At 53.0% G+C, this 15,899-nt stretch overlaps 2 protein-coding genes across 4 annotated transcripts in view; both read right to left on the reverse strand.

Annotated features, from left to right (window-relative positions):
- The window catches only part of Tmem63a (transmembrane protein 63A), a 32,366-nt gene extending 25,381 nt beyond the window's left edge, over window positions 1-6,985 (reverse strand). Inside the window, exons 1-2 of one of the 3 annotated variants that reach the window (XM_040739118.1) lie at window positions 6,631-6,985; window positions 2,225-2,424 (exon numbers count right to left, since the gene is read on the reverse strand). In XM_040739118.1, the coding sequence (XP_040595052.1) occupies window positions 2,225-2,413 (189 nt within the window). In that variant the 5' untranslated portion in view covers window positions 2,414-2,424; window positions 6,631-6,985. Of the gene's footprint in view, window positions 1-2,224; window positions 2,425-6,483; window positions 6,609-6,630 lie in introns of those variants that run through there. The other 2 variants (XM_040739117.1, XM_040739119.1) reach the window with 2 other exon arrangements.
- Window positions 6,986-8,995: 2,010 nt separating this feature from the next.
- On the reverse strand, window positions 8,996-12,799 carry Lefty1 (left-right determination factor 1). The gene is made up of 4 exons (XM_040739312.1): window positions 12,559-12,799; window positions 10,945-11,191; window positions 10,403-10,648; window positions 8,996-9,753 (listed from the first exon to the last, which is right to left on the reverse strand). Exons 1-4 carry the CDS (start codon window positions 12,797-12,799, stop codon window positions 9,390-9,392), a joined length of 1,098 nt encoding a protein of 365 aa, XP_040595246.1. The 3' UTR covers window positions 8,996-9,389.
- Window positions 12,800-15,899: the final 3,100 nt, after the last annotated feature.

Here is a 15,899-nt window from a genome sequence, read left to right on the forward strand (position 1 = left end):
CCGCCCCAGACTCTTTATGTCCTCCTTGGCCAGCTCTCCTCCGGCCCCCAACCTACACAGGCTCCTTTGAGATTCAGAGACGGGGAAGAAAAACATCTCAAATAGCACAGGCTTGTCTGCTCGGGTCAAAAACTGGATTTATTTATTTATGCATGTGTTTATTTAGTGCTGGGATGGAACCTGGTACCTTAGATGAACTAGGTCAGTACTCTACCATTGAGCACAGTCCCTACCTAGAAATTGGGTTTTAAGGGTGAATACTGCTTCCTTTAGGGAAATCCAAAAGCCCTGAGTTTCTATGAGGTTTTCTTGAGGTAAGTCCAGACATACATGACGTGTTTTCAAAGGCAGATGAGTCACAAGCCCCTCAGCATGCGGTCACCCGCTGTCACTGCTCCTTGCCTCTGTGCACACAGTGTGGACACCCTCCCACACCTAGGTCTTCTAGGACCCTCTGACTTGGACATATCCCACATTTGACCTCAAATTTCTGCAATAAAAATCTACACTCCTAGCCAGGCGGTGGTGGCACATGCCTTTAATCCCGGGCAGAGTCGGGTGGATCTCTGAGTTTGAACCCAGTCTGATCTACAAAGTGAGTTCCAGGACAGCCAGGGCTACATAGAGATACCCTGTCTTGGGAAAAAAATCCATGTGGTTGTATACTCCTATACAACCTATTTGAGTAGCTGAGGTAGGAGGATTGCTTGCTGGAGCTCAGAGATCACTTCAGCAACATAGTGAGATCCTGTACCTCTTGTAAAAACAAAGAAAAAAAATCACCCTACCAGCACAATCTAAATGAATGTGACTTTCTTCCTAAGCAGCTACCTAACCTGCCTGGGCTCTACAGAGTTTTCTCCAGACCTTAGCCTAGCTCTCCTCATCCTGAAGGCATAGGATCCCACCCCCTGTCAGTATACTGCAACATCGTGCCTGCTCCTCCCTCTTAGCCAAGGCCCACAAGCATGGAGAACTGTTCTGCTACCGATAGGATGGTGCTGAGAAGGTTCATTCGTGGGAAAGATCCCTTTCCTGGGAAATCCCGGGTGGGTAACAGGCAGTTTCCCCATCAGTCCCGATGAGCAACAATGTAGCAAATTTTAAGAGCAAAATGTAGCCCTTGGATGTTAGTGAAAAGACAGTTGCATGTTAACCCCAATAACTCTAAACCGCCCTGCATTGGTGCACTCTGGAAGCAGAGGCAGGCAGATCTCTTGAGTTAAGACCATCCTGGTCTACAAAATGAGTTCAGGACAACCTCCAAAGCAATACAGAGGAACCCTGTCTCAAAAACAAAGCAAAACAATAACTCTAAAATAATCAGTCTGGGATGTGGATCAGTAGGAAAGTACCTGTGGAGTATACACAAGTCCCTGGGGTCCACCCCTAAAGCAAACACATACACACACACACACACACACACACACACACACACACACACACACACCTTCAACCATGGTTGAGTCAGTGCAAAGATAATAACATCTGCTTCAAATTGGAGGAATCTTTGTGACATTAAAGAAAGGGACATGTGCCGGACAGTGGTGGTCACACCTTTAACCCCAGCATCTGGGAGGCAGAGGCAGGTAGACCACTGTGAGTTCTAGGTCAGCCTGGTCTACAAAGCAAGTTCCAGGACAGGCTCCAAAGCTACACAAGAAACCCTGTCTTGAAAAATCAGAGGAAAGAAAGAAAGAAAGAAAGAAAGAAAGAAAGAAAGAAAGAAAGAAAGAAAGAAAGAAAGAAAGAAAGAAAGAAAGAAAGAAAGAAAGAAAGGAAAGAAAGGGAAGAAAGGGAAGGAAAGAAGGAAGGAAGGAAGGAAAAAGAAAGGAACACAAATCCCCTCAGGTCAGCTCTAGGAAATCTATCTCTGATTCTCAAAAGTCCCAGGCACCAGGGTAACAGGAAGGACCTGCTCCCACACTACAAGTTGCGCCTGCTCCAACTCTGGTCCACACCCTCACATCTCTCATGCCGCCCACCCTGAGGGTCGGTAAAGCAAGGCAGGACTGGCCAGTGGCTCTGTAATCAGGATCAGGATCATACGGCACACAAGGCCCAAGTCTTCTGAGGAAGGAATCATTACAGTGGTTCCAAAACTCAAGGTCTAGTTTACCTCACATCCAGGGTTGCAGAGCACGGACAGGTGTATGTATCTACCTCACATACATTTCGGAGATGGTCCTAGAGAACAAGGGGTTAAACTGAGAGAGGGTCTTACCAGAAAGCAGATGACATCTATGAGCAGGACAGTGGGGACACCTCCGAAGGTGACCCCCTGAAGTACAGTGCTGTTTTTGGCTGAGCTGTAGCAGTAGGAGTCATTGGGATGGTCCCCAAGGCCCAGGCTCCCACGGATGGACACGGCCTTGGACTGCCAGGGATCCAGGAATGGGGAGCTGGTCATCATGGCTTCTCTCCCTAGGGAACAAGAAGTATATGATCAGCATGGCAACTTTCAGTTTCCCCAGCCAGTGCTGCCATAGGCAAAGGTAAGAGTCAGTCCCCACCCCCACCCCATGCAGCTAGAGCAGCCGAGACCCTCAGCACAGAGCCAGGAAAACTGAACACCATCCGTCCCTCTGTGCCTGGTAGAGTCCACAGAGACTAGCTCCCTTTATGGGAACAGCCCAGATGGTCAGACTAGATGACCCACCCAGGGACACAATGAGCAAATGCCCCAAAAGGGGGTAAATGAGGTAAAGGGATGGGGGTGGTCAGAAGTAGCCAGCGCAGTAACTGAAGAGGTGCTCCAGTCCCTCTAGTCTCAAGGACCACTGGGAAAATAACTCCTGCAAGAGTTCTCGGACACCCCAGGCAGGAAAGAGGAGAGAGGACCACAAAGGCTGGGAAGAGGAAACCTCAGACACCAGCAAACTGGGATGGAAACAGCCAGGAACAGTGTTGGCCCATCTGAGCCAAGGACAAGAGCCCCCTCCAGCTAGTCAGAGTGAGAGCTGGGCCCCAAGGCTGGTTGGACTTGGAATCCAAGTTTCAGAAACTTAATGACCATCTATCTCCCAAACCGAGAAGGCTGGGCGCGTCAGGATTGTGCCTCAAACCCTGACTACCCACTCTGTAACTGCCATCACACGGTGCTTCCCTGAGAGAGGCAAAAGCAGGAGGGTCAGCCAGAGAGGAAAGGCCTAGGCGCTCCCACGGGCATGGGTGAGGCTCAGGGCAAAGCCGGCCCCTAACTCCGCCCTCTTCTGTCTGCACCTCCCCTCTTAACAGAAGGCTCATACAGACACAGCTGCAAGCTGGGTGCTGACCTGAAGGCTCCTGGAAGCCCTGGCAAATCTAATGGAAATCTCTATCACTTGTCCCCTGGCACTAAAGCCTGGGGACTTTGGTGCCCTGGCTCTGGCCTGTTCTCCACATCATCTATGAGGGGAGAGTCTTAAGAAAGCACCTCCCTCTTTAGGCTCCCCAAATCTGCTGAAATTGCAGTTCCCAGAGGACTTCCTCAGAATCTGGTTCTTCTACCTGCTAGAGAGACTCAAGCATTGAGGACAAGAAAAGGGGTTATAGAGAACTGAAGCCCATGTCTGAACTACCTAGAGTGCTAAAGGGTTCTGGGTCATGGTGGGGAGCATCTCAATTCTCACTCCTGACACTGCTGTGCTAGGGAACACACACACACACAAACACACACACACACATGCATGCATGCACACACGCATGCACACGCACACACACGCACTCACACACACTCACATGCACTCACGCACACGCACTCACACACGCACAGGCACACAGTGCAGTGAGCCTGATAGGAAGTGAGGAAAGGCTGGGAGGGAGTAGTCAGGCCTAAGAGATTGGATGGCGTCCTCCTCCTGTAAGGGATTGCAGTGTCTGGAGGAAGAAGTGTGTGGTGCTGTAGCCACGGTTAGTGGCTGTGAGCGGTCCTGAATGTCATCTCCACCTTGAAGCTGAAGCTCCTGTTTGTCCCCTTTAACCTCACCCAGAGGAGCAAGGAGGATTGGTCTCCTAAGGCCTGCGGCCCCAGCACTCAAGGAGAAATAGGAGGATGGGATTCCAGGGCAGTCTTGACCGCAATGGGAGCCCAGGCCAGCAGACGGCTCCGGGATCAGTGCTGACACCCCCTGAGGTTCACACACCCCTGGCATGATGGAAATCTCCACACAAGGCTGTTTCAAAGGAAAAAAATCACCAGGACATCGAAATACCCCTGCCTGGTGATGCAAGGCCTTCTGGTCACCATCCTGTAGGAGGAAGGACTGCGAAGAGGTTCTCATTGGATCAGCCCCCCCACAGTTCCCCAGTTTCAGTGAGTCAGGCCTCTGGCCTACTTCTTACTTCCTGCTGGGCTGTCCACTGTGACCTGCCCTCTGCAACACCAACCTTCACAAACTGTCCTGTAGCAACACAGATGCAACCCCCCTGCCCCCCCCCCCGTGTCACATAAGTCACAGGGGGGCCACCCTCTTCCAGTTTAGGAGTTCAGAACAGAAGTCCTTTCGCACCCTGCTCCTGCCCAAATGTCTCCCAGCACACATGCCCACTCTCTGGCTTTTCCCGGTGGCTTTCCTCCTGCCTGGCTCTTCACCTAAGCTCCCAGAACAAGATCTCCACCAGCTCCAGCGAGCCTCTGTGCTACCCCACTCCTCCCTTTACCCAGCAGCACCCGCGGCTCCAGCTTCATGCTAACTCAGGAGGGCCTCTCCCCCACAATTGCACAGGGGCTGTGGGCTACAGGTGGCATCCATTCCAAGCCAAATCCTCATACAGCCCGGAGGGCTTCTGCAGCACCCACACACCCCAAGGTCCCCTAAGGCTAGAATGAGGGAAAGGGAAACTCCACAGAGCAAACAAGAACGGCTTGGACAGAGAAAACGAAAAATATCCTCATAAATGCTCACAGAGGGACATTGTCCGAGGAAGGGAGGAGCTGTGGTGCATCTGGGGGTGGGAAGGGAGGCCCACGAGAGTCACTGACTCAGAGGCCTGGAGAAGGAGAGGCCTTGACCCCAGGACAGCACCTGGTGCTCCCTTCCCTAATAGCCCAGACACACTTCTGGTCGTTTTTCTCCTGCAGAGCGCATTTCCCAGAAGGATTTACAGTTTGGTAAGAACGAAGGGAATGCGGATGTGGTAGTACACCCATTTAATCCCAACATCAGGAGGCAGAGGCAGGTGGATCTCTGGGAGTTCGAGGCCATGGAGGGCTACACGGTAAGACTCTGACTCAGAAATAAAACAAAGGAAAGAACAGAGAGGTGAGCCAGCAGGAGGGATAGCCTGGGCAACAGGCCAGATCCTTTTCCTCAGCCAGGTGGCCGCTCTGCCTCACCCAGACACCAAGGGCGGCTGCTGTGCCTCAGTGTCCCTCAAGGGCTAGACTCAGGGGGATCAAATGCAGCAAAGCAAACAAGGAAGGCTTGGAAAATGAAAAGAGGGGGAACCAAGTGAAGGCCACCTTGAGGCCCACAGTCTCAGACCCTCAGCTCTTCCAGCCAGGGGAACCTGTCCCAAGTCAGAGGCTGCTCCTGGACCATTCCCTAGGCTCTCAAAGAGTCAAGGGTTCCTCGGCTTCCCAAAGGAACTCACTCTAAGAGGGCCGGTGGGAGCCCACCCATCCCGAGGCAGCCAGGCCAAGCTGAGAAGACTCTGGGGGTGGGGAAGAAGTCAAGCCAGCCCCTAAGAGCGAGGATGTGCGGCTCCGAGCAAAGGGCATGCCTAGGATGTGCAGCAAGACCTGTGTTCCAACTCCATCTCTATGAGAGGGCGGGGGAGGGGGTCTTAAAAAAATTAGTCACTGTGGCCTCAGGAGCCCTGCCTAGGAGCACACCCTTAGCAACAGTCACGCAAATGCTCAGTATTAAGCCATCTCATTTCCAAAAAAAACAAAAAAACCCACAGGGCAGGCCCTGGGACCCAACCAGAGAGCTTCAAGACAGAGAAATATGTGTTCCCAGGTCTTTTACAAAAGTCCCTATAGCTGCTGGTCCCTGCTTGGGGCTGAAAGACAGCAACTCCACCCCACCCGTGGTCTCAGGTAGCCTGGCTTATCAGGTCCCTGGATAAGTTGTCGGATGTGGTTTCTTTACCGTCGCAGCTCTCGCGGCTCTCCCCATGCCCCTTCCCCCGCCCTTCTCCAAGTCCCCAGGTTTCCTCCACTGGATGCTACCAGGGCAGGAGTGGTCACCGAAAGGTTCAAAGCCCCTCTAGCTGGGTCTAGGCTCGTAAGGAACTGGAGAGGGCTCGGAGTCAGGCGAGGAGATCGGACGCCACAGACAAACTCCAAAGCCCGCAGAGGAGCAGGGAGGGAAGGATCCGCCACGCAGCCAAGGGCTGTCAGGAAGTCCCAGCAGCACGGGGTTTGATTGGCACCCGCTAGCCACCTACTCGGCTACTGTCACCCCGACAGCCGCCAGGGAAGGCGACCCGAGGCGTACAGCCCCGTGTGGACCCCGGCCGGCGCGACCTCCCCCTGCTCGGCTCCCCTTCCCACTTTACCTGCGGCGGCGGCGGTGGCGCGCCCGGCGCGCCGGGGAGTGGTCTGGCCGCACCTGGTGGGGCGGGGCAGCGTCCCCACCACTTAAAAGTTACAAAGTGAAACTCCGGTGACACTTGCACATGCGCAGAGCTGCATCCGCGCCTTACCTTATTTGGACTCTTCGCCCGCGCCGGCGCCAGCTGGACCGCGAAGACTGCGTGCTGGGCAGTGAGCCCGTCTGTGGCTCTCTAACCCTGGTCCACGCGTGGCCGTCGTCGCCGAGGTCTACGCGCGGGATCAGACCGGCTAAGGCCCACAAGGCCGGGAGAGGACGTCTCCGGACTGTCTTTCCTTTGTGTCCCCGTACATCCCCAATGAGAGGACACTGGGCCAAACCTAGGATGGCCGCGGCGCTGGAGAGTATCTGCAAACGTTCGTGATGTGGGATTGAATGTCCCCAGGAACTTCATAAGCTGGCCCAGTTGGGGCGCAGTGCGGGGAAGCACGGAGCACGGTAGACCTCCCCCGCCCCCAGCCGTCTGTAGCCACAGAGAGGCCCGCCGCGGTAAGGAGCCGGGACCTTGAAAGTTCCAAAGCACTGTCCTGCCCTAAATAAAGTACAGCATTGCTAGCGTTCTCTGGGACCACACGTCACTGCTCCGGCCCGGGCCACTAACATTGTCAACTGGGGCCAAACACGCTGAGCATTCGGTGAGCTCTGGCTGGGACTTGGAGGTTTCCAGCGAACCCGAGGCCGCTGCCCCTGCTCTGCGCCCCTCGCCCAGGGCAGGACCGTCGCTGGATGAGCTAGGGGAATGGAGTAAGAACTGCGGAACTGTGGCAGGGCCAGTGCTGCAAGCTACCCACTTTCAGGCCTCAGTTTCCACAAGGAAACGGGTGGAACCGAAGCTTGCTGCGCAGTCCTTGCAGGCACTAACGAGCTTCATGCCTGAGCAGCTCCTCGTCCCCAAGGCACAGCTTTGCCCCTTCTCTGACCCCACTTCCGTGTCTGAGCTTTCATCTTTTACTGTAAAGATAAAAATATCCTCGCAGCCTCCCTGTCCCTGATTCTAGCCTGTGGCTATCTGAAACAGGGCGTCACTTTCCTCTCCGGGTTCTCCTGTCTGACTACCATGCTAAGCACCTAGCTAGCAGTTATTTCCCAGAACTTTCCTCTGTCTTGTCTTCCCTTAGCTCTGCTACTGCCCTTGTTAAGGACCCCACAGCTAGCTGGCTTCTCTAGATCCCTGGTTGTAGTGGCCCCCTGGTTATTCCCCTGGCTCCTCAGATCGCTTCTCTCTGTTCTCCCTGCTCCTGCTCCACACAATTCCAGCCTTTGTTGGTGATGCTGACACCTGCCTGGCCTGTGTCCTGGGGTCTAGCCCCAGTCATATTAGAATGGTGGCACCACTACCAAAGAAGAGAGCAGCTTGGGACCCTTGATAACGGAAGGAAAGGTTTCCTACGGCTGCTCTTCAGGTGACTGTTGTCTCAAAGTCCAGAGAAGCCTGTGGTGTGATGGTCAGAGTGTGAGTTGACAAAATGTAACAAAAGCAATAAGCTAGGAGCTAGAGATGTAGCTCAAGTTGGCAGAGTGCTTGGGTAAGTGCGTGAAGCCTACATTTGATCCCGAGAACATCGTAAGCCAGTCATGGTGGTACAAGCCTGCAATCACAGCACTCAAGTTCAAGGTTAGGCCAATGCGATGGGAGTAAGGGCGCTTCCCATGAAGCCTGCCTAGCTGAGTCTGACCCCCAGAACCTACTGCTGAAGAAGGGAACCAACTCCCAAAAGCTGCCCTCTGACTTCACAGCACATGCTGGCTGGTACTCCCACAACCTCTCTCTCTCTCTCTCTCTCTCTCTCTCTCTCTCTCTCTCTCTCTCTCACACACACACACACACACACACACACACACACACACACACACAATTTAAATTTAAAAATATTTAAGGTCATCTTTAACTACATATGGCGTTGGAGGCCATCCTAAGCTACACAACACTTTGTCTCAAAGAAGTAATAATAACAAAATAAAAAACATTCATAGTGAGACCCTGTCTAACTAAATAAATCCACGGTATGAGCTGGACTAGCCTGGATGCACCAGTCAGTGTGTGAAGTAATTATTAAATCACTGGTTCCTTAAACCACAACTGTGGAAGTTAGGGGTTGCTCCTGTTTCGTGGATCAAGATGAGAGGGTTTAGGGCACAGACTAGAGGATACCAAATTCTTAGCCAACAGCCGTGCAGACTGGCGAGGAGACTAAGCGGTCCTTTCCCTGGGCTGAGACTCTGCATCGCTTTTTTCTTCAAAGTCTCTGCAAACTTGGACCCTGCCAGGCTAGAGATGCTGATGCTAGTCATGCTAGAATTATGAATGACTTTGTTTTTGTTTATCTTAAGACAGGGTTTCTCTGTGTAGCCTTGGCTATCTTGGAACTGGCTCTGTAGAACAGGCTGGACTCAAACTCAGAGATCTGCCTGCCTCTGTCCTTTATCAAAAAAAAAAAAAAACCAAACAACTAAAGTTATAGAACAAAACATATTTTATTCACATCTAGCAAAGTCCATATTACCTAGGTTGAGCATGTTTGATACACTTGTGTCTTAGGTCCAACATCAAACCTGGGGCTCAGCCCAGATCCAGTGACAGGGACAGTAACTATACATGTTAAGTGCTTTAACATTTTAACATATAGTGCAGGGAACAATTTTAAGAACAGAGACGACTAGGTAGGGCCCCCTAGTGGCCAGTGAGTCACATTCCTTGAAGGGGATAAGGCTGGTTCAGAGGAAGCAAACGCAGAGCTCAGCAAAGAGCACAGACGGGGCATTAGCCCATCGGGGATTCATAATCCCCATCTCTGCTGGAACAATAGACATACACAAAAGTCACAGCCTTGGAGAGGCCACAGTCTGTGTCTATGGCTCCAGCCTCCTGGGTATGAGCGCCCCATCCGAGGCACAGCTACATGTCTGCACCCTCATGTTGGGCAGGCTGACCACCTGAGGTCTGGTCCTGCCTCCCTCCTTCATGCTGACAATCACGGGCAGGGAGGTCATCTCCGAGGCAACACACTGCCGCGGCCCCAGAAACGGCCACTTGATGGTCAGGGACTCTGGCAGCTGCAGGCAGCTGCCCACACACTCATAGACCAGGAACCCTGGGGGTTCAAGGATCCAGTTCTCTGCCCACTTCATCCCCTGCAGGTCAAGGTACATCTCTTGGCGACAGCATCGGGTGCCTTCAGTCACTGGGGTCTCAGGGTTACAATTGCCTTGAGCTCTGTGGGAATGAGAGATCAGATGTCAGCAGAGAAGGCTAAAATCAGGGCATCTGGGAGGAAAACTTAAGATCCAGCTCACCACTGGACTGGGCAGTAGTGGCACAGGCCTTTGATCCCAGCACTCAGAAAACAGTTCGAGGCCAGCCTGGTCTACAGAGTGAGTTCCAGGACAAGGGCTATACAGAGAAGCCCTGTCAAAAAAAAAAAAAAAAAAAAAAAAAAAGCTGGGCATTGGTGGCGCACACACCATTAATCCTAGCACTGGAGGAGGCAGAGGCAGGCGGATCTCTGTGAGTTTGAGACCAACCTGGTCTACAGAGCAAGGACAACCTCCAAAGCAATACAGAGAAACTCTGTCTCGAAAAACAAAAAAAAAGAAGAAAGGAAGAAAGAGTATAGGAGAGCACTGGAATATTGTGAAGTCCTGGGTTCCAACCCTAGTGCCACAGCAAAGGAAACAACAGAATTGGACGTTTATGTGGGGATGGAAGGCTAAGAACTAAAATATCAATAATATTTACTGGGGACTTCCTAACAGAGGGATTATTCTAAATATTTTCACACTCTGAGACTTTGTCATTTCACAGTTAGGTCAAATCCCACATTTGTCTCTCGACTTCGCTTATCAGTTTAACCCACAATGCCTACCCGTAATCCTTGAGGTCCAGCGTATGCAGCTCCAGCTGTGGCTCGCCCCGCCCCTCTCTGCCCGGAGTTCCTTGCTCTGCAAAGCGAACCAACTTGTGCGTGCTCCAGGTCCCTGGGCCCAGGTGCTCCCTCTGCACCGACACCTGCAGCAGCAGTGGCTGCCTTGGCCGGTTCAGCTGCTGCCAGAAATTCACAGCCTCGGTCACGTCGAAGGCCTTCCAGCCGCTCTCGTGGATGGACACGAGCCTGAAACACAGCTGCGCGTCAGGCGAGGGGACTAGCAGGCTATCGCAGAGGTCCTGGACGGGTCTCCCGGCCCGTCCCTCTCCACCCCATCCTGTTCAGCTCCCCTCTACCAGCAGGGCCAAGCCGAGCTCTCCCTAATTCCCCCAACACACACACACACATACACACACACACACACACACACACACACACACAGACAGACAGACAGAGAGAGAGAGAGAGAGAGAGAGAGAGAGAGAGAGAGAGAGAGAGAGAGAGAGAGAGAGAGAGAGAGAGAGAGAGGCTGGAGCCAATACCTGGAGTCGATGAGGGCGGTGCGGTTGGAGCCGTCTTCAAGGAAGCGTAGCCACTCAATGGTGACCCGAGCCCGGGCACTATGAGGGGACAGCCTCTTTTGCCTCCTGAGAGCAGTTCTGGGGACTGGCTCCTGGAAGAGCCGCAACACCGCCTGCACCAGCTCGCTATTAGGTGGCAGCCGCTGCTCCATGCCGAACACTAGCAAGTGCGTGGAGGTCTCCGACACCAGGAACCTGCCTGCCACCTCTGTGGACATGGACAGAGTCAACCCGGCCTCTACTGGCACCAGATAACCTCGTGGGTGGCAAAACTCAAGGCCAAGATTCCTTACTAATCCACGGGAAGAGCTGGGAGCAGAAGGCCCATGGCACACGGTGAAAAAGAAGTACCTCTCCCTATCTAGGAATCATGAACTGCATTGAGGTCCTGAATGCTAAAACAATCGGTGGAGGTTGTGTCTTTTTTATTATCAGCTTCCACCCCTGGTGGTGGCTTTGGAACCCTGTGCAGGGAAGAGACTGTGGGACCACAGCAATGCCGGGTCTTTCAGGGAGGGTTGCAGGGTGGGGAGTACAAAGACGGCCAGAGGCCAGAGAATGGAAATCCTAGCTCACAAGTGGAACGTGACTTTATTACGGGGCAGACTCTCAGCCGGCAGTGATGGAGCATGCCTTTAATCCCAGCACTCTGGAGGCAGAGGCAAGCGGATCTGTGTGAATTCCAGGCCAGCCTAGTCTACAAAGCTACACAGAGAAACCCTGTCTCAGAAAATGAAAATAATAATAATAGTAATAGTAATAATAATAATAATAATGGGCAGACTCTCTTGTGAGAGACTCTGCTCAACGGCACAAGAGAGAGGAACAGGCGAGCCTGTGAACATCTTTATCAGGTCTGCCGAACCCTGGTACAAATGCTAAGGACATCCTCACATTCCTAAATGGCACCAGCCAACGTGTTTCCTAACTCCCAAGGCTCTAGGGCAGCAGGGTGGTCGCCTGAGCTGCCAGCCACACCTATCCTGGGCAGTCATCTCTATCACCTGTTCACAAACAGCATCCTTACCTCTCGAGGCCTGGGTACCATAGAAGAGTAAGCTGTGGCTGTGGCTGTGCCCCGGGGCTCTCCAGCTGGAGGAGGTGGTGCTCCTACCATGCAGGCCCTTGCTATCCTGGCAGCTGGATATCTGTGTCCTCACTCTTCCAAACGTTCTGTTACCCAGGGCTGCCTCTACCCAGTCAGCTGTTCTCCGTCGGTGGCAAGACATAGTCAGCCACTCTTCCGGGTGGTGACCCCAGGTAGCTCTACGTGGCCTGGACTTCTCCTGGGACCCTGTTTTCCTCCATTCTCCTCCTCCTCCTCTCTGTCCTGAATTTAGCAGCAAGCTCAGCCCCCCCTTTCCTATCCCCAAGGGTTCTTACATGCACAGCCAGGTCCCCAGCGCCCAGAACCAGCCACCCTGTCAGACCTGCTCTTTCTAACAACCCCCTCAGACTGTGACCCCAAGACTTCCACTCTGAGCCCCACAAAGCAAGGGCCCATTGACAGCGCAGGAGGGAGGGCCTGGTGAGCCTGCCTTTCCCAGAGACCAGGGACAGCGTGGGAGGGCTCACCTCTGAAGTTCTGGCTGAACCTTTTCCCTCGGGAGCGGCCGCTGTGGCTGTGCTGCAGCAGGGAGACGTACTGGGCCCTCACATGGGAGGGGATGACCAACCCCTCCACATCGGCCTTGTCCAGGACAGGTGGCTCACTAAGCTGCAGCTGCTGCAGTAGGCTGCCCAGGATCTGCTCTCCAGTCAGAGCTGCCCCGGGGTCAGCCAGGGACAGTGCCCAGAGTGCCCAGCAGAGCCACATGTTAGCGCCCAGGAGCAAGAGGTGCTGAGAATGTATGTCCCTGAGTTGTCCTGAAAGGGTCTTGAGTCTACTGAGAGCTGGCCAACTTTATAGGCGGCCCTGGGGTGGGGGTGGGAAAGAAGGAGGAGAGAGGTCACACCCCTGGGACCTCCTGTGAGCTCAGCATACAGCAAGCCACTGAGCCCTGAGGAGGGGCTGTCTAGAAAGGACACAAAGGCCTGTCTGGACTGAGAACATCTGGTCACTGCCGTCTGTTATTCATATGCCTCAACTTTGACTTCAGGGTGCCTGACCAGTTAAGACATTCAGGGTGGGAGCAGTAATAGCTCAGTGGTGAAGGGCTTGCCCTGCACACATGAAACCCTAAATGCAGCCCCAGCACGGGTTGGGAGGAGCCCTGGAGATGTGGAGTTCTCTGCTGGGTGCCTGTTCCCAGTGTCTGGAATGTGCACCTGTAGTGTTGTTCATTGCTGTTTCTGAACCCTGGAAAGAACCAAACTCCAATCAACATCTTGCCTCTCCAACCAGCGTGCCTGTCAGTACACCTGGCCAGGTGTTCGAAAGACTTCTGGGGCTGACGAGAGCCAGCCTGGCCCACTTTGGGGAGACCTTCCTTGGCCACGAAACCTGGGACTGGCCCGTAAGGAGCCCCATCCTTTCCTTTCCTTGGCGTATGGGAATCAGAGTTGAAAGCCCACCCCCTCCCAGATTTCAAGCCAAGAGGATAGTGGTTCCGAGAGGGAGCAACATAAAGACCAGTGGTGCACACCGTTAATCCCAGCACTCGCGAGGCAGAGGCAGGCGAGGCCAGCCTGGTATACAGAGTGAGTTCCAGAACAGCCAGGACTACACAGAGAAACCCTGCCTTGAAAAGATCAGTGCCTACATAGTCAGTGCTTTGGATATCTCCAGTTGTTTTCTGCCAAGTCCTACCCAGACGCTTCAAGATAGACTCAATGCAGTGTGTGCGTCTGACTGGAGTGTAGTCAGGGTGTGTGTGGCTACACTTCAGAGTCTGCTAAGCCTTCTCCAAGACACAGGCAGGACATCTGAATGTGGATTTGCGAGCTGGTTGAAGAATTGTACAGGAGAAATAAAATTGAGTAACTCACCAGGAGTAGGGCTGCTAAAGAAAACCAGGTCTGGATTTGTGACGCGATTACACCAATAGATTATTCATTGTTTACCTGTGATTTGCATTACACCAGTATCTAGAGGTTTTATTTGCGGATCCTAGCAAACTCAGTCAGGGGCTAAAGAGAAAAGCCATAGTGGATTGCCAGACCTGTGGGTGTGTTCCGCGGCTCTCCAGCTGGACCACCCTTTGTCATGCAGAAGAGCAGTTGTCTTCCCCTCCGGCCTGAGTCTGACCCAGGACAGGCTTGAGACCCGAAAGCGGCCCCCAAACCGGGTCTTTGGCCCATCCCAGGAGAAGGGACCCCTGGAATGAAGCCCGGTGCCTTTCCTGGCTCTAGGCCAGTGTTAAGGGCCCAGGGTAGGGCAGTGGCCCGATCACACTAGGAAGGTAAGGGAGGAGCCGGGTGTCCCCCGAGTGTCACCACCACTCTCTGACTCCCATGATGTGCGCTGCCAGGTGAGGGCTGGAGCCGTGCAGCGCAATGGGAAGAGGGCATCATCTTGGGACTTCCAGAGTGGGTATCATCTGGGGTAGGATCAGACACAAGAGCCTCTGAGATCAGGGAAGCCAAAATCCAGGACAATCTTTCCAGAACAGCTCCAGGTGTCTGGGGTCCCCTCACCAGGAAGGGACAGAAATTTTGATTTTGCTTAACAAGTACACCAAGGCTGGCCCAGATGCCACAGGCAGCCTGGTCACATATCATGGAGCTCCCTCACCTGTAGCTGGGGCTACATGGCCTTTGGGAGGCAGACAGAAGGGCATCCAGACCTGCCCTGGTGGTCTCCCTGTTCTTCCAGAGTACCTCAGCTTCCTAGACCTCCTCCGTCAAAGAGGAGGATGCCAACAGCATTTCAGGTCATTGTCCCTTCTCCTTCCTGTCTGTGTGAGCTCACACACTGCTGTGCCATAGTCACAAGCTGTGTGGCCCTGCAGACCCTAGGCCCCCTCAGGGGATGCTTCTCCTCTGGGAAAACAAGGGGAGGTGCTTTCTACACCAGAAATTAGCCCAATTGATTAGGATGCCCACAGAATTCCTAGTAAGTCTCTTGGTACACAGTAGGCACTCGAGAAATGCTAACTGCCAGGCAGTGGTAGCACACGTCTTTAATCCCAGCACTCGGAAAACAGAGGCAGGTGGATCTCTGTGAGTTCGAGGCCAACCTGGTCTACAGAGCGAGTTCTGGGATAGGCGCCAAAGCAATACAGAGAAACCCTGTCTCGAAAAACAAAAGTTTTAGTTTTTAAAAAAAAAATCATCAGTCGCTGGGCAGTGGTGATGAATGCCTTTAATCCCAGCACTCGGGAGGCAGAGGCAGGTGAATTTCAGTGAGTTCGAGGCCAGCCTGGTCCACAGCCTCCAAAGCTACATAGAGAAACCCTGTCTGGGGGGGAAAAAGTCATCTTTACAGATTTGGGGGGGTTGGGGGGTGGGAGGGGTAGTGTTGTTTAATCGGGTTTTCTGTTAGGAGGTTTGTGGGATATGAGTCAGGTATGTTCTGCTTTGTTTGGTGAGTCCGTTTTTTTTTGTTTTGTTTCTGCACAGTGCTGGGACTGAACGCCAGGGCCTTAGGGATGCTAAGCATGCTCTCTGCCATGAGCTATAGTTCTGTTCCAATTTTATTTTAAGAGATGGGGTTTCACTATTCTACTGGCTAGCTGCCAACTCCTGAATTTAAGTAAATTCAGCCTCCACAGCGGGTGGAGAGTATGGGCGTGGGCCACTATACCCAGTTCCCAATTTTATATGTTTCCAAGCTGTGTGTTTATATATGTTTTAAACTTTTTGTTGTTTTTATTTATTTATTGGGTGGAGGCACAGATTTGGTAAACATCAGAGAAGAACTTTCAAGAATTGGTCTTTCCTCTCACCGTGTTGGTTCTGGTTGTCAAGCTTGGTACCAAGCACCATTATCCATTAAGGTGTCTCACCGATCCACGTTTTAGCTTTTAAAAGCGTTT

The sequence above is a fragment of the Mesocricetus auratus genome, unplaced genomic scaffold (assembly GCF_017639785.1).
Source record: "Mesocricetus auratus isolate SY011 unplaced genomic scaffold, BCM_Maur_2.0 Super-Scaffold_100676, whole genome shotgun sequence".
In the NCBI taxonomy this organism is placed as follows: Eukaryota; Metazoa; Chordata; class Mammalia; order Rodentia; family Cricetidae; genus Mesocricetus; species Mesocricetus auratus.

Coding starts and splice junctions, on each gene's coding strand:
- Lefty1 (XM_040739312.1), bottom strand. CDS start 12,799: ATGTGGCTCTGCTGGGCACTCTGGGCACTGTCCCTGGCTGACCCCGGG. Junction 11,192..12,558: donor GTTCAGCCAGAACTTCAGAG/GTGAGCCCTCCC, acceptor CCATGTCCACAG/AGGTGGCAGGCAGGTTCCTG. Junction 9,754..10,402: donor CTGGACCTCAAGGATTACGG/GTAGGCATTGTG, acceptor TCATTCCCACAG/AGCTCAAGGCAATTGTAACC.